Source organism: Mustela erminea, chromosome 6 (assembly GCF_009829155.1).
Source record: "Mustela erminea isolate mMusErm1 chromosome 6, mMusErm1.Pri, whole genome shotgun sequence".
NCBI lineage: Eukaryota > Metazoa > Chordata > Mammalia > Carnivora > Mustelidae > Mustela > Mustela erminea.
The window spans coordinates 93,940,859-93,966,419 of record NC_045619.1 but is presented as its reverse complement, the minus strand read 5'-3'; the positions used below and the strand labels follow the sequence as shown (position 1 = coordinate 93,966,419).

The 25,561-nt window shown below is 54.7% G+C and overlaps 2 protein-coding genes and 1 long non-coding RNA gene across 5 annotated transcripts; 1 reads left to right on the top strand and 2 right to left on the bottom strand.

The window, feature by feature from the left end:
- Positions 1-5: 5 nt before the first annotated feature.
- On the bottom strand, positions 6-2,913 carry TSPAN31 (tetraspanin 31). Its single transcript, XM_032348820.1, has 6 exons — positions 2,689-2,913; positions 2,042-2,209; positions 1,705-1,785; positions 1,250-1,381; positions 830-943; positions 6-730 (listed from the first exon to the last, which is right to left on the bottom strand). The coding sequence occupies exons 1-6, from the start codon at positions 2,749-2,751 to the stop codon at positions 656-658; spliced, it is 633 nt and encodes a 210-aa protein (XP_032204711.1). The 5' UTR covers positions 2,752-2,913; the 3' UTR covers positions 6-655.
- Positions 2,914-5,222: 2,309 nt separating this feature from the next.
- AGAP2 (ArfGAP with GTPase domain, ankyrin repeat and PH domain 2) lies at positions 5,223-22,580 on the top strand. 3 transcript variants are annotated; one of them, XM_032348799.1, is made up of 19 exons: positions 8,430-10,361; positions 12,009-12,067; positions 12,647-12,734; positions 12,915-13,000; positions 13,150-13,297; positions 14,281-14,415; positions 14,693-14,802; positions 15,230-15,388; positions 15,554-15,640; positions 15,902-16,006; positions 16,671-16,833; positions 17,019-17,138; positions 18,375-18,503; positions 19,430-19,489; positions 19,721-19,869; positions 19,977-20,067; positions 20,189-20,411; positions 20,534-20,789; positions 20,972-22,580. In XM_032348799.1, exons 1-19 carry the CDS (start codon positions 9,194-9,196, stop codon positions 21,212-21,214), a joined length of 3,579 nt encoding a protein of 1,192 aa, XP_032204690.1. In that variant the 5' UTR covers positions 8,430-9,193; the 3' UTR covers positions 21,215-22,580. The 3 variants fall into 3 exon arrangements, with proteins under 3 accessions (XP_032204692.1, XP_032204690.1, XP_032204691.1); XM_032348801.1 differs by lacking the exons at positions 8,430-10,361; positions 19,430-19,489 and adding an exon at positions 5,223-5,533; XM_032348800.1 differs by lacking the exon at positions 19,430-19,489 and having other exon boundaries at positions 8,431-10,361.
- On the bottom strand, positions 5,914-9,344 carry LOC116593997. Its single transcript, XR_004287023.1, has 3 exons — positions 9,239-9,344; positions 8,286-8,410; positions 5,914-7,481 (listed from the first exon to the last, which is right to left on the bottom strand). It is a non-coding gene; the product is annotated as an uncharacterized LOC116593997 (long non-coding RNA).
- Positions 22,581-25,561: the final 2,981 nt, after the last annotated feature.

Below are 25,561 nucleotides of genomic sequence, written 5' to 3'. Positions count from 1 at the left end.
CGGTCTTTTTTTTTTTAAATATTTCTTTCTCTGATGGGTTTTGCCATTTGGGGATTTAGAAAAACCATTTGGAAGATGGAATTTCATAGAATCTTGTAAGAGTCTCCCTAGGTCACAGGACCTATATAGGCAAGCAGAGAGCCCCTCAATTGGCAAGAGAAGAAAAGGCACTTAAGTTGTTTCTTTGAATATGGAGTTTAAATGGCTTTTATTTTTATATTCATTGAACTTCCCCAAACCGGGTCCTGCATATTGTAAGAAAGAGTTCTTGGTGGATTTTCCCCCTGGTTCCATCCCTGATTTACCCTGGAAGCCAGGCCAAGATATGTTGAGGTGGTCTGGCATGTGGAAGGGAAAGGAGGGGAAACAGAGCCAGGAATGACTCCAGACCTCATCCCATTTCATGCATTCCAGGAGCTTCCCATATTCTCTTAGGGAGAGAGGGAGGAAGTTGTTCTTTATTCTTTATGATCTTGTTCCTGCTAAACATGTCAAGGCATACAGCCTGGCTGTTCGATCATCTTTGGGGGATGTGGCAAAGGGTCTTTCCTTTTTCTCAAACAAAAAGGGCTACAGACCCTAGGTTTTCCCTAAGGGAGGAAGAAAAGCTTAGGGAGAATAGAGAGCAGGAGAGATGTCAAAAGGATCTAGAGTCTTATAGAAAGGCACTGGGGTTAGCTCGAGGATCCTTCTGATTCCGAAATCTCATTGCTAGCCAAACGCCAAGAACCTGTAAAAAGCAAAGGGAAAGAGATTATCAGCAATTCCAAATCTCTGGAGCAAAGCCAGACAGAGAAAGGGTATATATGAGAGAACTGAAGAATGTTACCTCTGTAAAGCTAAAGAAGAGTCCAACACCTCCCAGTATTTTCAGGGCTTCATCTGAATGCTTAAGAAACTTTTCTCCACACATCTGGCATGTGGAGCTCCGGCTCTTACAGATCTGAGGATAAAACACGTATGTGTGTTTAGAGGATGCTGAGTTGCTAGGCTGCCCTGTCCCAACACCCGTGGTGAAAGGTCCCAGAAATTATTTGCTAGTTTGTGATCAGTATCCTAAGACTGAAATCCCACTTGACAAATTCTCTAATATTTGTATCCATACCTCCCTCCCCCTACCAGCACGTGGCCTCAGGGCAAGAGAGCTGCTAAGGAGAGATAATCACATTCAAACTCTTAAGTCTCCCCATTTGGGCATTGTCCTTAACTAGCTTTCCTGCACCACCCCCCCATCTCTGCACCAACTCACTGCAGTGCAGAAAGCGTAATCCTGTTGATACAGGGTTGTAAGGTTGAACAAGCCACAACAATCAAAACTTCTTTCCAGTTCATCCCGGGTCTTGTTGCTCATGACCCACCAAGAAGCATTGATAACATCTGTCTGGAGAATATAGGCAGAGGGAAATCACTGGATGCTGCTGACCTTAAGAATGCTCGTACATCTTGCTCTTAGTTCTGTATCCCAGCAAAGTCAGCATCCCTCAGAAACAAAGGTGTATTATACAGAAAATGATAAGAATCTACCTTGGGTTCTTCTGGAAAATACTCATGGGAAATTGCCCAGGCTTCCCAGAGGAAGAAAACAACTGAAGAGTCTGGAAGCAGCGAGCCTACTAAGAGGTCCAGACTGGATGGGGGGCACGGAAGGGGGGGCAATTAAAAGGGTAGAGGGGAAAACAAGTACTTGAGAGGGCATGCACGTACCTGTTTGCTTCGGTTAATAGCCAGACATGAGCAAGAGATTCCAAACTGGAAGATGAAGACCAAACCAAGGATGATCATGTACTGAGAGGAAGTTATGGGAAAAAAAAAAAAAAAAGTCCTAGATTCCTTTATGTTGCACCTATAATAACCATCTGATGTCATCTGTTCATAGAACTTACAAAGCCATGTTAGTTGAAAACAAAACCATCAGCTCTGTTTCATGAAGTATGGTAAAGGGCAGGGCCAGGAGACATGTCCCCAAGATCCTCCAAGTCTACCTCTCAAACATTCCTAGCCAGTTCAGCCCTCCCAAGAGCCCCACTTAAGGTCAGGATACAAAGAATAGCAGTACTTGGTGGTGGTTGACAGCGCCCACCAGTCCAGCCACAGCGATGAGAAGAAGGAAGACTCCCACGGCAATGACTCCTCCGATGATGTGGATGCTGGATACCAGACCCAGACCCTTACCCCAAGCAGCCACTCCAATGAGCAACAAGCCTACCAGCTACAAGAAACAGAGTAGGTTATTTCTCCAAAGAACTCTAGCACAGCCAAAAGCCATACAGGGAGTCTTGGACAAAAAAGAACTGAGTGTGTGAAGGAGAGGAGGTGTATGCGCCCACCAGAGGTCGAAATGGCTGGGATGGGAGTGGGGGCAACAGGGATAGTAGAGTGTGTGAGCATAAAAAAGGAACCTTTAGCTTCATGCATCACTTCTATACTGGAGAAATAAATTCAGAGGAGGGCTGAATGGGGCTTTATTCCCTCAGCCCTCAGTTCATTCCCCCCGCCCCCAGACAAACCCTGTGGTCGCCGGAAGTCTCCCCTCTTCCCACGGAAGTCCCCTGGAATTCCCTCTTCGCCGGAAGTTCTCGGGAATCTTCCCGGAACCCCCAGTACACCCCTCTTCCCACCGGAAGTCCCCTAGAGATTCTCCCCACTCCTCTTTCCGCCCCGAACCTTCCCCCACCTCCAAAACCTCACCATGTAGACCACGTTGAGAGCGCACAGCGCATTCTTGGAGCAGGCAAAGCCACCGCAAACCATCTCCCCAGCTTTGGGGACCCAAGTGGTCCCAAGGACTTGGGGGGAGGGTCTTGGGGACTGCCTTCTTGGACCCCGACAGCTTCTGTCTCTTTAAATCGAGTCCAGCCAAACCCAATCCTCTGCGCCTGCACCGTCCCACCCCTGCCTGTGGATTGGCGAAACTCTGGGCTAATCCAGGACGTCGGTGGCCTGAATGCCAATCAGTCTGCATTGCGTCACTGACCCGCCTGCTGGCCCCTCCTTAAGATTCTTTATTGGCTGAAACTTAAAACTGGGGGTAGGGCTTCCATAGACTCTCCTAGGGACCTGAGCCTAAACTTCCAAACCCCGGATTGAAAGCTGAGCTTTCGGTTGTCGCCCCTGGGAGGGGGCTGATCCGAGGGAGGAGGCTCAGGAGATCGCTAGTGGAAAAGGGAGAAGGTGCCGCTTCCAGGGCAGGGTGAAAGGGCTCCTCCCCTCGAGGGAGCGCCCTTCCCCGCCCCTTTCCCCTTGTCCTGCAGTGATCTCATGATGACGCCATTGTTTGTTGTTATTGCATCACACTCAGGAACACCCGAGGAGCAAAACATCGAGCTTCTTAGCCCGGCCACGGAGGCCCCGGGTTGGGCACAATAACATCCAACAAATCGTCACTCATTTGCAGGTGTGTCCACTAGTACACACATCGTTTTTCATATCCCCTCCTAACTGGGTGTTGAATATGCTAGAAGTTCAGTGTGAAAAACAGCTGCCTCGAGCCAGGGCATTCCTATATGTGACAAAGCCACAAGCGCAGGTGCTCGGTATCTTCAGAGTTCGTACCTGATCCGGGGCTTGCAAAAAAAAAAAAAGTAAAAGGGAGGGTTCTGGAATATGAATAGGGGAAGGAAGAGTCTCCGCATTTTCACTCTGGGGATGGGCATAGAGGTTGATCAGTATGCTTATTATTGAATAAATGCTTTTCATGAAGATGGGAAAAGGCATAATTCCTCTTTCCCTCAAGAGAAACAGTCGCAATGGGAACAACAACAAAAAAAAAAACCCTCCCTTCAACCCCACAGGATGATTTCAGTTTAATTTTAGTTTCTATGACTGCCGAGGCAGGAGAGTCTGCCAGTCAGACTGCATGGGTTTCAACTCTGCCACTTACCTGCCGCCTAACCTTTGGCTCCTGGTGGCTGCTTCCTCATCTATAAATAGGGATAAATAACAATACACCTGCCTCTTGGGTTGTTGTGAGAATTGAATGAGTTGATACATGCAGAAAACTGAGGACAGAACCTGGCACACAGTCAACACTCAGTTATCTTTCATCAGGCTCTAAGTTCCAGTGGGTAATCCTAGCCTCCAATTCCTTTATCTCCAACTGTACGAAGAGTCACATAGGTATAATCCCCTATCCTTCATAAATTAGCATCAAGAACATATGCAGAAGAGACATTTGGCAGGGCCAGAAAGGTTTGAGTCCTGAAACAAAATGATTAGGTCAAATTAGCCACCCCCCCCCCCCCATATACACCCTGCATCTTCATTCTGTCCTTTAATTCCTCATTCACCCTCTTCTCTTTCAGGTCCTAAATCAAGGGCAAGACAATGGTATTAGGAATAAGGGGAACTGGTTGGCAGGCATCTTGGTTGGGTGGTATAGTGAAAAAGAGTATCAGAGTTGAAATCAGAAGATCTAGACTCAACAAGTGTGCCTGGAAGCTGGCTCAGTGAAGGGAGTGTGCAATGCTTGATCTCAGGGTGATGAGTTGGAGCCCCATGTTGGGTGTAGAGATTACTTAAAAATAAAATCTTAAAAAAACAAAACAAAAAAAGACCTTGACCCATAGATTTGTTTCACCTCTTATTGGCCTCTCTGAGCTTTGGTTTCCTTTCCTGTACCCCTTGGGCCTATCATAAAGACCATATATTTGAAAGTGTGTCATAAACTATTGTTATAGACAAATATTATGAAAGTAATTGAGAGAGCATGGTGGTTTTTTCAGGTTATAGTTGCTGTTCTCCTCCATAACCTGCTCTCCCCATAACTACCTGGCCTTTTGGAGCAGGAGGTGGTTACAGTGGGGCAACTGACTGAGGAAGTGTTATGGAGCAAGATGTAGGTACACGAGCTCTTTGGATGTGGTGGGTATAGAGTGGGTGGTGAGAGTACAATTGCAAGCTGAAATGCAGGACTGTTAGGGTGAGAGACCAAGTGTGTATACATTCCTGCCGGAGTTTGAGACTGAACAGAAATCCGTAGGTCACCAACAGTTTGGGATTGCACCCAAGAGATTGGGACCTGGCTTGGCACATTTTCCTAGCACCAACACCCATCTTAATTAGCCAACTCCCACAGGAGGCTCTAGGATGTTTGTTAAGGTCTCTCCAACCACCTGGCTGAGGAATCCTAGGGGCAGCCTGGCAGAGCTCATGGGCCAACGCTAGAGGGGGTGGGAGGTGCAGCAGGTAGTTGCTGTCCCAGGCTGTGGGTTTGAAACTCACCAGTCAGGAAGTGAGGCCGACAGACGGAAGGGCGGGCAGGAGCAGGGAGTTCTGGGGCACAGCAGAAGGGGCCTTCTGGTGTTTGGGGACTACGGGGTCATGGGCCTCAAGGCCAGAGGTTGCTGTTAGCCGGGCAAGACAGGTCTGGGCAACATGCATGCCCAGAGGCAGCTGGCTGTCGCTGCAGTGAGAGCAGAAGTCAGACGACACGAGGTGGCCAAGCAGTCTCTAAGCCGCCTCAGGAAGCTGGCAGAGAGGGTGGGCGATCCTGAACTTCGGGACAGCATCCAGGCCTCACTGGACAGTGTGCAAGGTAAGAGAAAGGTTAGCTGCCACCCTGGGAGTATTGAGGACCAGCAGGGGCATAGAAGGGTCTGCTGTATCACACATCACTTCCCAACCAGCCATTTCCTAGTCCTCTAGATGGAGCTGGGACTCGGGGGAAGAATATATTTGGACAGGATGGAAAAAAGATATGGGAGGTGTTGTTCTTCCTCTTTCCTCAACTCTGATCCTTCTCCCAGGGGATAAAAAAACAAGTCAGTGCTGAATTCAACTTCTTGGCAATGGAGAAGTGGGTGAGCATGGGGAAGAGAGGCCGTGACAGACCCATGGTAGACTTGGACCCTGCCTGGGGAGTCCAGGGCAGGAAGCAGTGTGGGGCAGGAGGTTCTGGGACTGGATAATGTGTTCATTCCCAGGACCCACAAAGGATCGGTGACCTCTTGTTCTCCAGCTGTAGAGAGAAACACACACACACTGAAATACACCATGCAGAGAATCCCAGGCTCTCAGGCACATGCTATCGCTCAGACTGTATGCTTTGCATAGCCAAAGTGTAAAGAAGTCCCTAAGACTCTTTTCGGTCCCCTCTCTTCCCCATGCTCCTGTTCCTGTCCTTCTCCCCACCCCCAACACATACACCTTCCGCTCTACCTCCTTAGTGCCATTAGAGCAAGTGATGACAACACAGGGAGGAAGTGCTGCCATGGCAACACCATCCGCCACATCCTCCTGCCCACCCCAGCCTTCAGCCCTGTGGTGGGGCCCCAGCAGGAACAGTTTCTCTCTATCCACAGGGCCCCAGCACTAAGGAACTGGTGGAACTGAAAGTCATCTCCAGCCTACTTTCCTCTCATTTACCTCTGAGGTGGCAAAGAGCTAACAAAAGCCAGCTATGTTGTTCCTGAAAGGTGTCTGGGAGAAATACATCCTTCATCATAGCCTGGTCTCCCAGCTGCTCCAGTCTTAGTTGCCTACCTGGGGTGTGGTGGTGGTTCAAGAGGCCATTCTCTCCAACAGGGACACCTCCTGCCAGACCTCTCTGAAGGTAGAGGCCCCCAGACCATAACTTGGGGAAGGAACATTTGGATTGGGATCCTAAGGGGACAGTCTGATCCCCTTCCCATTGCCTTTCTGAGGCTAGTGTCCTTCTCAACTCCTGTCCCCACCCTTTGCCAAGAACAATGGCTGACACCTTTCCTACAGCCTCAGTGGGAGGAAAGGCAGACCTAGGGGGAGTGGCCTTATGGGGCCTCCTAGGGAGGAACTCCAAGCCCCATCCCTGTAGGAAAAAAAAAAGAGGGGGAGGAAAAAGGTTTGGTCCCAGTGGAGGAGTTCTGCTTAGCTCTGGAGGAGGGCGTGAGGAGGGGGGAAGGCTGAAATCTCCCAGAAGACTCCAGTCTTCATAAGTGATTTGTTCCACTCCTTCTCTAAGAGTCAGGATTCTGTTCCCCCTGAACAGAAAGGAAAACTGAGGCCACCAAAGGAAGGAAGGAAAATTAAGGCAGAATTAGCAAATCTCCTTCACCTTCTCTTCCAGAAAATTCAGAAAAAGTTACTGAAGGGTCCCCTGTCCTGGGAATGGTCTTCCTTGAGTGGGGTGGAGAGGGGGCTGCTGACCTCAGGACAGGACCTGAGAGGGATTGGGTACGGGTCCCAGGGAAAACAAAGGGCATCCAGCATCCTGGTTCCACCCCCCCCCCTCACCCCCTACCAGGCCAGGCACACTGCGGGCTCCTGCCTCCAAGAGCCGCCCACGACAGCACTTATTATAGTCTCAGCTGCGTCAGGAGGGTGGGATGCCAAATTAGGGGAATGCTGAGACTCCCTGAGTCCAGGGAGGGGTCTCCAAGCCTGCGGGAAGCCCTCCCACCACTCTGGTCCCTCCCTGACAAGTCTCAGCCTCCATTCCCCATTGGCCTACCCCCTTCAACCTTCTCCCCAGGATAGAGGACAGTGAGCCTTGAATTCCAGGGTCCCTAGAAGGTGGTGAACACAGAGCAGACAGACGTTTTCCATTCTATCTCCTCTTTAACCTTCTAAAAGAGCTCCACCTGGAAAACCTCAGGAGACAGAATCGGAACCCAAAAGAGGCCGGCTCCCACCACAACTGAAGGGGTCCTTATATTCAGGGGTACTAAATACCCTACATGTGGCTAACTAGATGCGAGGATGGTGCCTCCATTAACCCCCAATACCCTGGCAGGTCCCTCCACCCACCATACACACCGATTCTCCTCTCTGCTTATCCCTGCTGATTCTGAGGCACTCTTGGAGCTACGGTTGCTATGGAGACTGGATGCATTTTGGTATGGGGGGTGTCAATCTGTAGACATATTTTTTCTCCTTCCACCTCAAGCTGGAGCCTTTGACTCACTTTTTGGCCTGGGCTCCTGGAGTTCTCGGATCTCTCCCCTCCTAAGACACCCCCCTCCTTCCTACCCTGCTAAGTTCCATGTTTGTCTCCATCCCCAGGGAACACTTTACAAGTTCACTTTGGGACAGTTGAGCTCAAGTCGTGGCCCCATCAATATACTGCGTGTGGGGGGTGGAGTGGGGTGGTCAGGGCGGCTGGGTGATGGGAAAAAGAATGCGTGCAATCACCTGGGGGAGACAAGGGGTCCTGGGAAAGGGATTTGAGGACTCCTCATTTCCTCACTTGAACTTCCCCATAATTGGCGGTGACCGCTAAAATCACGCCGTTTTCCCTGCGGACTGTCCATCCGTGTACGGATTTTTACCCTTATCCCTAAACGCCATACCCGACAGTCGCGTTCCCTAACCGTGGTGCGCTAGGGGAGGGGGCTAGATTGTTGGAGTAGGTGAGTCCAAGTTCTAGGAAATCCAGCCCAGGATTTGGGAGGGAAATCCAGTCCTGGATTTTGCACCGCCTTCTCAGACAGCCGAGCTGGTGGAGAGAAGGTGGGGGGGAGATAGGGTGGGGGGGGGCGGGGGGCCGCCTCCTCCTCAATGTGAGGGGAGCGCCCGGACACAGCGCGCATCCGGACCGAGCCGAGCCCTGGCGAGCCCCCCGGACCCTTCGCCCGGATCTCACGCCCCTTCCTTCCCAGACCCCAGACCCGTGGGTTCCCACCCCCTAAGGCTTCCCTCCTTCCTCCCCCGCTGGCGCCTGTATCTCCATCCCCAGCATCCTCCCCGCGCCCCTGCGAATCCCCCGCACGACCAGCCTATTAGCTTCCCACCTTCCTACAGACCCCCTCTCCGACCCCCACCCACAGCCCCTGTCCCCTGAGTCCCCATTCCCCGCCCCTGCCTCCCCCGCACCGGTTCTTCCTCTACCCCAGCCTCGGGTCCCTCTTTTCTGCCCCCTTTTCCTCCCTCTCCCCTATTTGCCCCCACTACTGTCCTCCCCGCCCTCCTCCGCCCATCTCGGCGCCCCCACCCAGGCCGGGGCGCAAGGTCCGGCGCGCCTCCCTGGAGCAGCACCAAGGTCCCGGGGCTCCAACGGGGTGGGGGCGCAGGGCGGGGAGCATGGGGAGGGGGCGCCCCGTGTGATGGGAGGGGGGCGCAAGCGGAGGCGGCGGAGGCGGCGGCGACAGCGGAGCCGGGCTGGGGGCTCAGCGGGGTCCGGGGGCTGGGGGCAGCGAGCAGGGCGGCCCCATGGCCGGGCCCCCCTGAGGCAGTCCAGGGGAGTCCCCTCCCCTCCCCAGCTCGGGGGTCTCGGGGCCCCATGAGCCGGGGCGCGGGCGCGCTTCAGCGCCGGACAACGACCTACCTCATCTCGCTGACCCTGGTCAAGCTCGAGTCGGTACCTCCGCCGCCGCCTTCTCCGTCTGCGGCCGCAGCCGGCGCCCCAGGGACCAGAGGTGCGGAGACCGGGGATCCTGGCAGCCCCCGAGGCGCGGAGGAGCCGGGCAAGAAGCGGCACGAGCGTCTCTTCCACCGGCAGGATGCGCTGTGGATCAGCACGAGCAGCGCGGGCGCCGGGGGCGCCGAGCCCCCCGCCCTGTCCCCGGCTCCGGCCAGTCCGGCCCACCCCGTCTCCCCCGCTCCCGGCCGCCGCCTCTCCCTTTGGGCCGCCCCTCCGGGGCCCCCGCTCTCCGGGGGGCTAAGCCCTGACCCCAAGCCCGGGGGCGCCCCCACCTCCCGGCGCCCCTTGCTCAGCAGCCCGAGCTGGGGGGGCCCGGAACCTGAAGGCCGGGCGGGCGGCGGCGTCCCGGGCTCGTCCTCCCCGCATCCTGGCACCGGCAGCCGGAGGCTCAAGGTGGCGCCTCCTCCGCCGGCCCCCAAGCCTTGCAAGACCGTAACCACGAGTGGCGCCAAAGCCGGCGGGGGCAAGGGCGCGGGTAGCCGCCTGTCATGGCCCGAAAGCGAAGGCAAGCCCAGGGTCAAGGGGTCAAAGAGCAGCGCCGGGACTGGAGCTTCTGCTGCTGCCGCCGCCGCCGCCGCTGCCGCCGCCGGGAGAGGAGGAGCGGCAGCCCCGACCTCTGGTGGGGTCGGGGCTGGGTCGGGAGCTCGAGGGAAGCTGTCCCCTCGGAAAGGCAAGAGTAAGACCTTGGACAACAGTGACTTGCACCCCGGACCGCCTGCTGGCTCTCCTCCTCCGCTAACCCTCCCAGCAACCCCGGCTCCTGCCGCTGCTGTCACCGCCGCCTCCACGCAGCCCACTGGGCCTGCACCTCCCATCACTCTGGAGCCTCCAGCTCCAGGGCTGAAACGGGGCCGGGAGGGGGGCCGAGCATCCACTCGAGATCGCAAGATGCTCAAGTTTATCAGCGGGATCTTCACCAAGAGCACAGGGGGGCCTCCTGGCTCCGGGCCCCCTCCTGTTCCCCCGGGCCTGTCTTCTGGCAGCGGGTCCAGGGAACTGCTGGGCGCAGAGCTCCGCGCCTCCCCTAGTGAGTAGGACCAGGGCCTGAGAACAGGGAGGGGAGGGCACGTGGAATGCTCAGCTTGGGGTGGAGGAGAGGTGTGCAGGGTTGAACTAGGGAAGCTTCTCTCTTGGGTGGGTGGATGAACCACAATCACTCTTCCGTCAAGGCCTAGGGCAAAGACTAAGCAGTCCTTAGTCCTTTTCACCTTAGGGTGAAAAGGGGGTGGGTAGCTACAACGTGCAACCTGAGAGATGACTTGATTTCAGGGGGAATGCCCTTGGCCAGAGTGACTATAGGAAATTACTCCCAGAGAAGCCCCAGACCCCACTTCTAGCCTCAGCTGGACTCTGGGATCAGGGGAACACAGCTTTGCCTTGCCTAGATAAACAGTGAAGGTGAAGAGGATGAGGAAGCCTCAGTTTCTCCTGAGCACTTGGAGCAGGTGGCATGAGAGTGACCTTGCAGGGGATAGTCTTCTCTGGGCTGAGACCAGGCTAGTGAGGCAGCGGGAAGGGACTCTTGTTTCTTTCCATGCAGTGAAGGTGGTTGGGCTGGACGGGAGTGCGCGGGGGCTGGAACGTGATGAATACTTGAATGTGAAGTGAGAGGGGGCGGATAGGAGGCTTCACTTCCCCCACTGCCCACCCCGGCCCCACAGCCAAGTTGAAACCCCCAGGGGGCTGCCCAGGAGTGACTCAGGGGGACGAAACTGCTGCAAAGGCAATTCTTAACCCCGGAGACTTGGGAGGGGGTACCGAGAAGGTAGTTTTTGGGGGGAGGGGGGAGGTGTCTTTTTTTTCTGGGAGAAAGAGTCTAGGGACTCTTGGTGCAGCTTACACTCCCCGGAGGGGAGGCGGGTTCGGAGCGGGGGCGGCCCCCGGGGTTTGGCTCTGGAGCGGGTGGGAGCAGATGGCTCCGGATCCCAGAGTTCCCGCCGCAGCTGCGGCGCCCCGGGAACGTCCGGCCAGTGTCAGGCGCGGGGGCTGGACCCGGCAGGCGGAAGGAGCATCATACCCCCCGCCCCCAGGCCTGTGGCTTCTCTCGGCCAAGGAATGGAGCCCTTCCCCACACTTGTTTCAGAGGGTGCTTGTGGGGAGGATATGGGAGAGGGAAGCTTAGGCAAGTCCAAGCTCCATTGCCTGGGCTGTGGAAAGCGGTCAGGGCCACCATGCTGTTGACCTTGAAAAGGGGGAGGGATATCCCTCACCTCAGTTTCTCTCATGTGAAATGGAGATTGAGGAAGACCCATTCCCTCCCCTGTCCCAGCCCCTTCTCCCAGGATCTGCCTCGGAATCCAAGTCAGACTGGTAGGAAAGAGACCCTCTCCCGTTCTTCCAGAGGGGAAAAACCCGCCACTGTCAGAACCCTGGTCCCTGGTCTGGGGCAGACTTACGTTTGGGGATGTGCTTTAAGGGAGATGCCAACTGAAGTATTTTTGTCTAGCTGGTTCCGTTGCTAAGCAACCGCTGAGCGGCAGCAACAGCTGTGGGGAGAGCGGCTAGGATGGGAAGACTGGGGACCACTCTCAAACCTCGCCTTTCCACACTGTTCTCCAGTCCAGGCAGAGTCCTGGGGGTTAAGGGAAGCTGCAAAAGGAGGAGGGGTGGCTGAGGGATGAGGGGTGCTCCTGGGCTGGGAGCATCCTCTCTTACGGCTCCTTTCCTATTGCAGAGGCTGTGGTCAATAGCCAGGAATGGACTTTGAGCCGCTCCATTCCTGAACTGCGCCTGGTAGGTAACCCAGTCCCCTGGTCTGTATGAAGGCTGAACTCCCACCCAATCGCACTCTCAACTCTCTCCCCTTCACCTCTTCCCTTCCCTCTCTTGTGGGAATGGGGGATGATTTTCTAGTACTACTGAGAGTCTATCTTCACAGCACATTCCTGGGGTTTGATAAATCCTTACCATTTTTCCTTCTGTTTTCCTGTTTGTTCATGGTCCTTGTCCGGGCTTCTCTTTATTTCTGGCATCTCCCCTTTAGTCTTTCATGTTCTATTGCCTAGAATTGAGTAAAACTTTCCAACCAGTGTCTAGGGCTCTGATGTTACGCCCCTCCCCCCCTCCCCCAAGCACGGACTGGGTTGCTAAGAATCTTCAGCCTGTGGTCCACTTTGAGCTTGGGATCATTTCTTACCCCACTCACCTGATCTTCCCAAATGCTCTCTTCTGACCAACCATCATCCAGTGCCTTCAGGATCCAGCTTGAATGATTTGACACTGCCAGTCTCTTTGAGTTCTCAGGAGTGTTCAAACCTAACCATTCGGCCTCCTTTTAATTCTCACAATCTCTGCTCCACAACCTGTTCTCAGGGTGTGCTGGGCGACGCCAGGAGTGGGAAGTCATCGCTCATCCACCGATTCTTGACAGGTTCCTACCAAGTGCTGGAGAAGACAGAAAGTGAGTTCTCGGGAGCCATAGTAAGCTAATGTTTTGGGTCGGGAGTCCAGGATCAATGACTAGGCAGCTGTGGAGAACAGAGGAAAGGATAAAGCCACAATAGTTTGAAATACAGGGAGCATAGGGAAAATTGGTGACCTGTGACCTCTGACCTACTACCACTTCCACCTCTCTGGACAGGTGAGCAGCACAAGAAAGAGATGTTGGTGGATGGACAGACTCATCTGGTGTTGATCCGAGAGGAAGCTGGGGCACCTGATGCCAAGGTGAGGAGTGAGATGTTGGGATAGGCAGGCTGGCTGGGGTCAGCGCTGGCCAGGGGAGAAAGCTCTGGTTTCCCAGAACTCCCTGGTCATAGTGTCCGGAGGAGTAGACTTGTCTGACCTCCCCCTTTTGCTCCCTCACCCCCCGCAAGTTCTCAGGCTGGGCAGATGCTGTCATCTTGGTCTTCAGCCTGGAGGATGAAAACAGTTTCCAGGCCGTGAGCCGTCTCCATGGGCAGCTGAGCTCCCTTCGGGGGGAAGGACGAGGAGGACTGGCACTGGCACTGGTGGGGACACAAGGTAAGGAGGGCCTGGGAAAGCACTGCTTTCAGGGGGAGTCCTTGAGCTGACTGCTCTCACCAACACAGGTGAGAGCTTGGTAAGGTGTGGAAATGGTCACTTGGATTGCAGGAACCCTCCGGAAGGAGCCTCTGTCTCCAACAAGGGAGTCATTAAACCAAAAAAACTTCCCAGGGTCTAAGCAGAGAAAAGAGGACCCTCCAGGAAGACGGGGACAGCTATAGGAGCAATCTCCATTCCTCGGAGATGTCACCTACCTTGCGTTCTCACACCGCTATTTCCTGTCACCACCATGGCAAACACAGAAAATCTCAGGCTCTAGTGTGGATAGAAAGCCTTCTATCTTCCCCTTGCTACAACTGGGTCAGGCTGACACCTTTCAAAGGAATGTATCTCAAAAAGAAAACACAAACGAAACGATGGAGAAAATACAGAGGGCAGAAAAGTTTGAGTTCTCAAGGAAGTGATTCAGGGGCTCTCAGATGCCACCAAGTCCAGGAGAAGCTTTTCCAGTACCCACCTGTATGGAGCTGGCTCGACTTTCTGTCTGGATGCCTATCCTGCAGGAGTCTGCTTCCCCACGCCACTTGCCTCCTGGCTCCTTGATGCGGAGTGGACAGTCCACCTGTTACCCGTGGACATTCAGCCTTTTCCAAGGTGAACTTCCACTCAGCTCAGGGGTCATTGGATTTGCAGGGCAAGGTGACGGGCCCTTGTGAGTCTCAGCCATTTCAGACCTGGTCAAGAAATTCTGCTCCCCTCTTGGGTATTCTCTGAGGACACATATGCAGAGCTCTCCCAGCCTACTCCTCCTGCAGCTGGACTTGTGAGCTGGGGCCCAGTCTTCAGAGAAGAGGGGGATATTCTCTCTTCGCTTGTCCTTGGTGTGCCCAGCCTGGGACTGGAGCCGGAGGGAAAAGCAAGTAGGAAGAGTTGGGGAAGTGACGTCCTTGTCCATTCCTGCCCCTCTCCTGTCCCCTCAGACAGGATTAGTGCTTCCTCCCCTCGAGTGGTGGGCGATGCCCGTGCCAGGGCTCTGTGCGCAGAAATGAAACGCTGCAGCTACTACGAGACGTGTGCAACCTATGGGCTCAATGTAGACCGTGTCTTCCAGGAGGGTGAGTATGGTGACTCCCTGCGTGTGTGGGGAGCAGGGAGCTAGGGGCCTGCCTGCGTGGGAGGGAGGAGACATCAGGGAGGTCAGAGAAGGTTTGCTTAATAACCCCGTGGTCTTTCTGGGCTGGATGAGCTGCCAAGACTCCAGGTGCACAAAGGCCACGGTGACAATGAAGTTGGGGCCATGTTATCTCCTGGGAAGTTCTCAAAATTGGGCAACAGAGGGTGGTCTTGGGTATCTGCCCTGTTCATGTGTCCTTCCCCTCCCCCTTCCTCCAGTGGCCCAGAAGGTGGTGACCTTGCGAAAGCAGCAACAGCTTCTGGCCGCCTGTAAGTCCCTGCCCAGCTCTCCAAGCCACTCGGCTGCTTCCACTCCTGTAGCTGGGCAGGTGAGTCAGGGTTTCAGGGTCCACAGAGGGGCTGGTAGGATGCAGAGGAGGGGCTGGTGATCCAGGAACAGGTATCGAGTACCAACCAAGGAGGTCGAGGGTGTGGGGCGGGGGGTGAGCAAAGGGAAAGGGCAGTGACACCATTTGTAGAAAGTTCATTGGACTGGAAGTCAACCAGGTTTGAAATGCTGTTCGGAATGTCCTCGAGCAAGTCACCTAAACCTCCCAAGGTTTCAGGAAAATTGTATGGCCTGATACTTGCAAAATGGAAAGCATATGACAGTGAGGAGTTTTATTATGAACGATAATGCAATCAAATCGCGATGAGATCAAGGAATGTCTGGAATTCCTCCTAACTAAATGTAACTATAGCTTGGTGGGGTGGGGGGATCTCAGCTGTTCTGCTGACTCCTTCATCTATCCCCAGGCTAGCAATGGGGGCCACACTAGCGACTACTCTTCTTCCCTCCCATCCTCACCCAATGTTGGTCACCGGGAGCTCCGAGCTGAGGCAGCGGCAGTGGCTGGATTGAGCACCCCAGGTTCCCTGCACCGGGCAGCCAAACGCAGGACCAGCCTCTTCGCGGTATTGGACATGATGACTCCCCCATCCTCTGGCTGGCTGTTACCTGCCCATCTTCCCCGGTCCCTAGACCCCACCGTTGGGCCCCTTTTCATTCATTGCCTTCCCTGTCCTTCCATCAGTAGATCCCTCTCCTCATTCTCTAACTGATGCCAATAACCATTCTAGAATCGTCGGGGCAGTGATTCTGAGAAGCGGAGTTTGGACAGTCGAGGAGAGACAACAGGGAGTGGACGAGCCATCCCCATCAAACAGGTGGGTGGTTCAGGGGCTGGGGGGCAGGCTGGACATACCTGGTCTTTTTTTTTTTTTTTAAAGATTTTATTTATTTATTTATTTGACAGAGAGAGATCACAGGTAGGCAGAGAGGCAGGCAGAGAGAAAGGAAGGGAAGCAGGCTCCCTGCTGAGCAGAGAGCCCGAAGCGGGGCTCGATCCCACAACCCTGGGATCATGACCCTGGACATACCTGGTCTTGACTGGGCTTTTCTCCCACATGTCTCTTTCCATCCTCCAGAGCTTCCTACTGAAGCGAAGTGGCAACTCCCTGAACAAAGAATGGAAGAAGAAATATGTGACCCTGTCCAGTAATGGCTTCCTACTCTACCACCCCAGCATTAATGTGAGTGGTCGAGATTGGCTGGGCCACACTGGCTGGCCTTGGACCCCCTTCCACCTATACCAGTCTGTGTCTCTGACAATATTTACCATCACTTCTGGGGAGCCCTAGTCCCATTTTCTTAGGTTCAGCAAACATGTGTTAGGCACCCACTATGTACCCATGCTGGAGAGGGGAAAATAGAGACATCCCCTGACAAACTTGCAGTCTAGTGGGAGAGAATGGAGGAAATGCTTTCTTCTTCTTCTTCTTCTCCTCCTCCTCCTCCTCCTCCTCCTCCTCCCTCTTCCTCTTCCTCTTCCTCTTCTTCGTCTTCTTCTAGATTTTATTTATTTATTTGACAGATCACAAGTAGACAGAGAAGCAGGCGGGGGAGGGGGAGCAGGCTCCCCACTGAGCAGAGAGCCTGATGCGGGGCTCGATCCCAGGACCCTGGGATCATGACCTGAGCCGAAGGCAGAGGCTTTAACCCACTGAGCCACCCAGGGGCCCCCAGGGAATGCTTTCTGGAGGAAATAGTACTGGGCCAAATCTGGGGAACCCATCCCCTAGAAGCTCATCTGAATTCAGTCCTCTCCATGTCCTCTCTAGCCCATACTACTGGCTGCTTCCCAACACCACCAAGGATCTCAGATTTCCCACACTCTCAACCTCTGTACCCCTCCAGGATTACATCCACAGTACCCATGGCAAGGAAATGGACTTGCTACGAACAACTGTCAAGGTCCCTGGCAAGAGGCCCCCAAGAGCCATCTCTGCTTTTGGTCCCTCAGCCAGCATCAACGGGTTGGTCAAGGACATGAGCACTGTGCAGATGGGTGAAGGTCCTGGTGAGTGGGGCTCATGGCAGAGAGGCAAAAGAGTTGCCAGAGCTGGGGGATGAGGTGGGGTAATAGGGAGGTGGGGGCTGGGACTGGATAAGTGGGAAGGTGGGTGATAAAGAGGGACTACATCAGAAGTGTGTCCCATAGACAGAGGGGCTCACTGAAGCTTTATCTTGTTCCCCTTCCAACAGAAGCCACCACACCCACCCCAAGCCCAAGCCCCAGCCCCAGTTCCCTGCAGCCACCACCAGACCAGACATCCAAGCACCTGCTGAAGCCAGACCGGAATTTGGCCCGAGCCCTCAGCACCGGTCAGTGAGGACCCACCCTCCATCTACTATCTTCCAGATGAGAATGGGATGTGGGTGGGAAAGGAACTTGTGGTACAAGCTTGGAGGCTGGAATCAGTGCATGAGCAGACACACTGAGCATCTACTGGGGGCCAGGCACTAAGCTCAGTCATACCGTGATTATCATAATGGTTAACACGAGTGGGTTTTAGAGCTAAATGGATAGAACTTAAATCCTGGCTTGCCACTGGGCAAGTTACTTGATCTCTCTGTGCCTCAGTTTCTTCCTCTGTAAAGTGGAGATAGAGGTTGCTTTGAGGATTAAACAAACTGAGAACACTGTCTAGCACATAGTCAGCCGTCAGTATTTGGAGTGTTTGAAGATATATATATATATGATATATACATACATATATATACACACACATACATAGATAGAATATGTATATACAGTTGCAATTTACAGTTTACTTACTGTAAATATTTATATACATATGTTTGTGTACATTTTAATGTTTATATACAATTATTTATTTATATACAATTCATATTTATATACAACTATAATTAAATGCAATTACTTTATATTTATATACGGTTTTATATTTATATATGATTTATATTAACATTACAGTATTTATATATAATTACAATTTACGGGGTGTCTGCGTGGTTCAGTGGGTTAAAGCCTCTGCCTTTGGCTCAGGTCATCATCCCAGGGTCCTGGGATCGAGCCCCGCATCAGACTTTCTGCTCAGCAGGGAGCCTGCTTCCCCCTCTCTCTGCCAGCCTCTCTGCCTACTTGTGATCTCTGTCTCTGTCAAATAAATAAATAAAATCTTTTTAAAAATTACAATTTACAGTATACTTATGCCAATATACTTATGCACACACACACATACACACACAAATAAACTGTAACAGCAATTCTCACTCACAGCAACCTAGAGATAGAATGGAGAGAACGTCACTACAACCACAGGTGTAGATTATTATCCCCATTCTAGGGATGAAGAAACTGAGGCTCAGAAGATTAAGTGACTTGCTCAAGGTCTCAAGGCCAGTTAGTGACAGAGCCAGGATCTGAGTGCAGATCTGACTCTAAACCACTCATCTGCCCACCTCCCCAGGCATGATCGAGGGGGACCTCCTGGAGAGGAGGGGAACCAGAGCTAGTTCAGGGGAGGAGACAGGCTTGGAGAAATCAGGAAATCTGTGGAGGGGGCAACTGAGGCAGCTGTGTCCCCCCTTCCTAAGACTGTACGCCATCTGGAGACCTGAGCCCCCTGAGTCGGGAACCCCCTCCTTCTCCCATGGTGAAGAAGCAGAGGAGGAAAAAATTGACAACACCGTCCAAGACTGAAGGCTCGGCTGGGCAGGCTGAAGGTGAGGCCCTGGTGGGCAGTTTCATTCCCACCCCGGACCCTCACCCCCAACTCCAGATCCCTGGCCCAGCTCCTGCAGGAGGAGGACAAGTGCCTGAGCTGAGTGCTTGACTATCATTATCATTCTGCACATAACTTAGTGAAAAATAAAAGAATCCCTCAGCTCCTGTCCTTCCTCCCATTCCCCAGGCAATGCTTTTTCCCCCAGTAGTTCCCAGTCCTGCCATTCCCACACCCAATGACTACCATTGGTCTGTAGCTCCTGCTTCCTCTCTTAATGACCCACTAGTTTCTCCTCTTGCCCTCAACCCCATTTATCATCCCAGGCCCTGCACCCAGAACCCCCTGTGGCCCTCAGTGACTCAGCACCTGACTTCAGTGTCACCCATTGACTCCTCAGCTCCGGGACCCGGTGACCACCAGGCCCCCATTCCCAATAGCTTCTCATGATCACCAAGCTCCCCCAACAGCCCTTGACCACAGTGATCCCCATTCCTGCCCTCAGTGACCTCCCCAGGCCCCTGAGACTCCTCTGGAACCCCACGACCCCCTTGTCCCAGGCCCCTGACTAAACTTCTGTCCCCTTTACCTGTGTTCACTCGGATCCTGACCATCCCTTCCCTAGCCAGAGACCTGGCTCCTCACTGGTCATGAAAACTGGTCCCCACACCCTGCTCTCTGCTGGGTGCTCAGACCCAGGTTCCAGATCTGCCTACTCTCATGGCTCTTGGCTTCCGCTCTACTCTGCTCCGGGGCCACTGACTTTAGTTCTGCTTTCTCTCCCCATCTGTCTGTCCTGCTTTGTCTCTGGCACTCTGTCACTATTTCTCTCCATCTCTCCATCTGCCTCTCTTTTTCTCCTTTCTTGGTCTCTTTCTCTGTTCTGCTCTCCATTCTATCTCTATCTCCTTCGCTTCGGGAAACCAGCCAAGCGCAAAATGTGGAAACTAAAATCCTTTGGTAGTTTAAGAAATATTTATAAAGCAGGTAACAAGCCGGGAGCTGGGAGGGGCGCTCAGCTGGGGTGCAGAGGGGTGGGGGTGCCCCTGCCTTCCCCTGCATGTGCTCGGGCTTCCTGCTCTCCCCCACCTTCTGCTTCCCCAACCCCTCTGCCCCACTCCCAGGGGCTTGGGATGGACATCAGGGGGGAAGGGTTTGGGGAAGGCCACCCCTGTTTGAACTCCATCCCTCATGACTCCATCCCATCCCCCCACCCAGAGGAAAACTTCGAATTCCTGATCGTGTCCAGCACTGGTCAGACGTGGCACTTTGAGGCCGCCAGTTTTGAGGAGCGAGATGCCTGGGTCCAGGCCATCGAAAGTCAGATCCTAGCCAGTCTGCAATGCTGTGAGAGCAGCAAAGTCAAGGTAATGGGTGGGGGGTGAGGGTCGCGGCGAGCAGAGGTGAGTGTCTTGAGTCTGGAGAAGGGCTCAATACAAGGGAGAGTCAATACAAACCCCAACCCTTTCTGCAGCTGCGCACAGACAGCCAAAGTGAAGCAGTGGCCATCCAGGCGATCCGGAACGCCAAGGGGAACTCTATCTGCGTGGACTGCGGGGCCCCCAGTGAGCGCAAGGGGGCAGTGGAGGGGTCTGGGAGGGAGTGTGGTTCGCTGGGGTTGGGGAAGCCTGGGGCGCCCATGCTGCCTGCACTGCAGGGAAGCTGACCTCTGCACTCCCTCCCCAGACCCCACGTGGGCCAGTTTGAACCTGGGCGCACTCATCTGCATCGAGTGTTCTGGCATTCACCGGAACTTGGGCACACACCTGTCCCGCGTTCGCTCGCTGGACTTGGACGACTGGCCTCGGGAGCTGACCCTGGTGCTGACGGCCATTGGCAACGACATGGCCAACCGCGTGTGGGAGAGCGACACGCGGGGCCGCACCAAACCCACGCGGGACTCTTCGCGGTACGTAGTAGGGAAGCGGGGCGTTTAGGGTGTGCGGATCCCGAGAGGTTACCCGAGTGAGGGGCAGAGGTCCTGGGGGGGGGGGCGTCTAGAGCCCTTCCTGTTCATCTCTGGTCTTGTAGGGAGGAGCGTGAATCATGGATTCGCGCCAAGTACGAGCAGCTGCTGTTCCTGGCACCGCTGGGCACTTCCGAGGAACCGCTGGGCCACCAGCTGTGGGCCGCGGTGCAGGCCCAGGACGTGGCCGCCGTTCTCCTGCTTCTGGCCCATGCGCGACACGGGCCGCTCGACACCAGCGTGGAGGACCCGCAGCTTCGCTCCCCCCTTCACCTGGCAGCCGAGCTCGCCCACGTTGTCATCACGCAGCTGCTGCTGTGGGTGCGTGAGTGAGGATTGGGGTAGGGGGTTTTGGAGGGCTCCCGCTGGGAAACAGCCAGGCGCGGGGGAGCCTGATGTCCCTAAAAGGACCCTGGAAGCGGGCCTGGAAATTCTGGGGAGACGGCGTGCGGGTGTCGGCCCTATGGGGAGTCTTGGTGACGCGGCCATCTCTGTCCTTCTAGTACGGCGCGGACGTGGCCGCCCGCGACGCACAGGGCCACACGGCGCTGTTCTACGCCCGCCAGGCTGGAAGCCAGCTATGCGCCGACATCCTTCTCCAGCACGGCTGCCCGGGTGAGGGCGGCAGCACCGCCACCACCCCCAGCGCAGCCACCACCCCCAGCATCACCGCCACGCCCAGCCCCCGCCGCCGGAGCAGCGCCGCCAGCATGGGTCGCGCCGACGCCCCCGTCGCGCTGGTATAGTTGCCCAGCGGGAGAGACTCCCCCACTCCCACACGGGCCGGGCACGACCACATCGGGCGGACCGCTGGACAGATGCACCCACTCACCTCTCCAATCCGCACCCCGGCCCACGGGAGCACTTCTTTCCCCCACGAGGGCACAGCCCCCACGCCTCCCAGAAGACACAAACTCACCTCCCTCTCCCCAACGAGGCATGGAGACCCCAGCTCAACACGCCCCCTCTCCACCGTTTCCACACTCGGATTGCTATGGGTCTACCCGCTGGGTGTCTGTGGAAGCAGACCCCCAGTCGCGGTACCGGCTCCTGGGAGCTTGGATTTACCCGCTTGCGCCCCCTAGGGGTGGAGTGGGGAAGACCCAGTCCTGCTTGTGCTCGACAATCCCAAGGCGGGAGCACATACCCAGGCTGGCTCCTGGGGCGACGCCACGCCAGAGGGAGGGGTTAGTACGTGGGAGAGCTAGCCCTGGGACTTGGGGCCAATACCGGGGACCCCACCCCTTCCATGCTAATCTCACTGCCCAGTGAAGGGGGAAGGGCAGCGAGGGGCAGGACCCCTGCTGCCCAAGGGGGTAGGGGGGTCCCCAACCCTTTCCGTGAAAGGGACCATGAGGAGTGGAAATCAGGACGTCCCCCCACACCCACCCATGGATGGAAGCTAAAGGGCCGGGGGAGCCAAGAGCCTGGGTCCCTCCTCACTATTATCTCGGGAAGGAGAAGAGATGGAGCAGAGCGGGCTAAGGGGACAGGGGAGGGACCTTGTAATTTATTGCTTTGTTCCCCAACAAGGGGGCGGGGGCGGGCAGGGACTCGGGGAGGGCGTTTCAGGGTAGGGGAAGCCAGGGGTGGGCAGAGGGTGGGGTGGGGTGGGGGTGCTCTCGGGTTGTGAGTGTCTGTGACCGTGACTGCGTACCTGTGACTGTGCAGCGCCCGTGGTGATCTGGGGTAGGGGGCACCCCTGCAATGGGACCCCTCCCCCACTATTCTTCCTGTCCAGCCCCTCCCTCCCACTGGAGCAGCTCCAGACCCTCAACCCCATGATCCCTCCCAGCCAGGGCTAAGAGGATGTGAGGTGGCTGGGAGGGTTTCCAGGCCTCCTTCCCCATCCCCAGGAAGGGGGTGGTGGGGTGGATTTACCTGGCCCAGCCCTGCCTCCTTTAATCAATCCAGCCCTTGGACCGTCTGTGTCAGTGGTTTCCGGTCTTTTTTTTTTTTTTTTTTTCTCAGCTAAAATATTTTGCAAAGGACCAGGTAATTGGGGAGGGGAGAGGGACGGGGGCAGAGGGAAATGCCCTCATCTCCTCTGAGGCAGATGGTGTGAATCTTCTTCAACAGCAATTAAAGAGGAAGTGATTTTTGTCTAGGGGGGAGCTGCTGGCTTTTTCTTGAAGAGGCGGGTCAGGGAATGGACTTGGTCAAGGTGGGAAACTGGAGGTGGGAGAGGGCTCGCAGGGGGTGCCCCTGCTGGGGCTGGTGGCAGGACATCAGCTGGTAGGTCAGATACTTCCCCCTGTAGTGAAAGGTCAGAGCAAAAGTAGGGATCCAGGGAGCTGAAAAGTCCATGACTCCCAACATGACCCCCTTTCTGGGAAGGAGCTGGGGTGTGAAACTTAGAGGAGATGACAGGGGAGGGGGCTGCTTGGAGAGGGGGAGAAGCTGGGCTAGCTTTGGTTGAGAGGAGGATCTTTGGAATCAGATCTGATTTTAAAGCCGGGCCTTCCACTTCATGGCTAGGTGGCCTTGGGCGGGTCACTTTGGTGGCACCTGTTTATTGGTAATCTGAACCATCTGTTCAGAGGGACCTGGTGAGGACTCCAGCACTGGCCATGAAGGACTGCCCTAGGGACCTGATACCAGAAGTAGAGCTCATTATGGTAGGAGCTGGGAAATCTCACAACCACACAGGTCCCTGGTGTTCACATACTTCATGCCCAGCTGATGGAGTAGACATCTGCCCCCCTCCATGTCCTCTAGGCCACTGAAACCAGTGGTGCCCCCAACAGCTGCAGTGCTTCCTGGTTCAGCATGAAGCCCATCCTGCTGTTTCTCGTGGGCAGCAGAAAGTGTTTGCTCCAATAGAGGGGCTGGCTGGAGTGGCACTGGCCAGCAGCCAAAGCAGGCTGGGCATAGCCACATGTCATTCAGTCAATGGCCCTGAGTCTTCTGGTAGAGCCTCTAGGAGAGGCTCAGAACCTCCCACCCCACAACGACAGACAGCTGCCGGTGTGCCATCAAGCTAACAAGGCGCGGTGGCAGCAGTGGGCCCAGGTCCCAATCACGTGGAGGCCCTCATTACCCAGGATTCTAGGATAGGGACCACCCAGCACAGCAGTCTGACATAGGGAAAGGTGAGCTCAGGGATGCAGGTGTAGTGACATGTACAGAGGCAGGTGTGTATTCTGGGAGGGCAAATCAAAAGAAAGGGGGAAGGGAGTGGGGGTGACACGCCTGGATGGCTCAGTCGATTGAGCGTCCGACTCTTGATTTCAGCTCAAGTCAGGATCTCAGGGTGGTAGGATTAAGGCCTGTGTGGTGCTCCTTGATGGGCATGCAGCCTGCTTGAGATTCTCTCCTCTCTCCTCCTGCTGCCCCTCCCCTGCTCCCTCTCTTTAAAGAAAAAAAAAAAAAAAAAAGGAAGAGAAGGAATTAACCTCAGGTGGAACACCTGGCTATTCCCTCTTTCAGCTCAGAGACCCTGGACTCCCGCAATCCATCTCCACTCTACTTCTTGGTGGCAAAAGTTCACTATCTTCCTCAGAAGCTCGAGTGTGAGAGAGTTTGTAGAGGAAGCAAGGGCCCCAGAGAGCACAGAATTACCACAGGGAACCGCACGCCAGTGGGGAGTTCCTTTCCTTTCAGCCAGTGAAGGGTGGTCAGGGTGTCAGCAACCCCATCGCAAATCCCAACACTAAGTTAATCCACTGGCTGTTTTTTTTTTTCTTTTTTTATCATTGGCTCCCTCTTGGGCTTTGTGGGAAATGTGAAGGGTGGAGTGTGTGGGATCACAAAACGCCACGCTCTCCGGGTTGTGCACAATAGGACTCTAGAAGGAGACTCCTGGCGAGGGCGGGGGAGTACTGAGGAGAGCTGCTGCCCTTTCACATCCATGCCACCTTCCCAGTTCACCTCAGGTGTCCTCACCTGGATTCCTGCTGCCCCGCCTCACCCCCACTCTTGCCACAAACCGTGGCCACACACCCTGCTCCCCTCTTTTTGTTTGCCTTAGCACAGCTGGGACAGACCAACTTTCTCCATGGGAGTTTCACTAAAAGCTAAAGGAAAGCAAAAAGGAATTTCCTATTGAAAGTACAAGATTATTCCACTTAGTGAGGTTTCCAGAACTCCATGTCTATCCTCATCAAATTCCAGTGTAGCTTCAGATCAGCTTTCGAGATGCCTTTAAGACTCTTGCCTCCAAGGACCATCTAGTGTCTTCAGAACTCAGGAGCTGGTTCGTGAGAACTTACCCAGTACTTTCTGTGGGCCTGGTGCTGTGCTAAGAGCATGAAACACACAGTAGGTTCCGCTCAGTACTCAAAACCACCATCGGAGACCAGCGTGATTATCCACAACTTACCCGAGAGGAAACAGCACTTGAAAAGATAAATAACTCTTCCACAGCCCCGCCAAGTAAAGAGAGGAGTGAGGATTTGAACCCAGCACCCCAATTACAGCTGCCCATGAGCCATGTCTCTTGCACTGGGGAAGCATTCCTTCCCTGCAAGACCCCCAAATGGACCTGAGGAAGCAGGGTTTCACAAGTCTTCCCATTTACAGTTCTCCATAAAATAATGTAAGCATAACATGCAAAATAAGCACCCACTGACATTCAGAAAGAAGAGGGCGGGTCTCAGACAACTTTCTTCAACAACAAATGAATCTCACTTTGACTTCTAGAGACCCAAGAGTTCAATGGGCTCCAGCTTACCTGTGAGTCGGTGCCATCTTCAGCAGAAAAACTGTACCTCTCAGAGATCGAGAGCAAGACGAGAAAAGGGGGAAGTGAGGGCCCCCGTGTCTGCATCTGGCAACAGGGAGGAGATGGAGAGACCTACCCAGACCCACCTGGCCTGGGCACAGTCACAGCTGGAGTAGACAGGCACTGGGCCTAGTGAAATGACTCCGTGTGGCAGGCAGGCATGGGTGCAGGAGGCCAACAGAAGCTGCAGCGCACTGTGGTGGGTGGCACACGAAAAGTTACTTTTCAAATGGGGTAACTCCATGCTGTGCACCCCACTTTCCGGATGTGAAGGGGGAAAGAAGGAATAGAAAGAGGAGGAAAAAGAGGGACAACGGAACTACAAGTGCTTCAGTCCTTGGCAGGTCAGTGGGCTTTGTTTCTCTGTCCT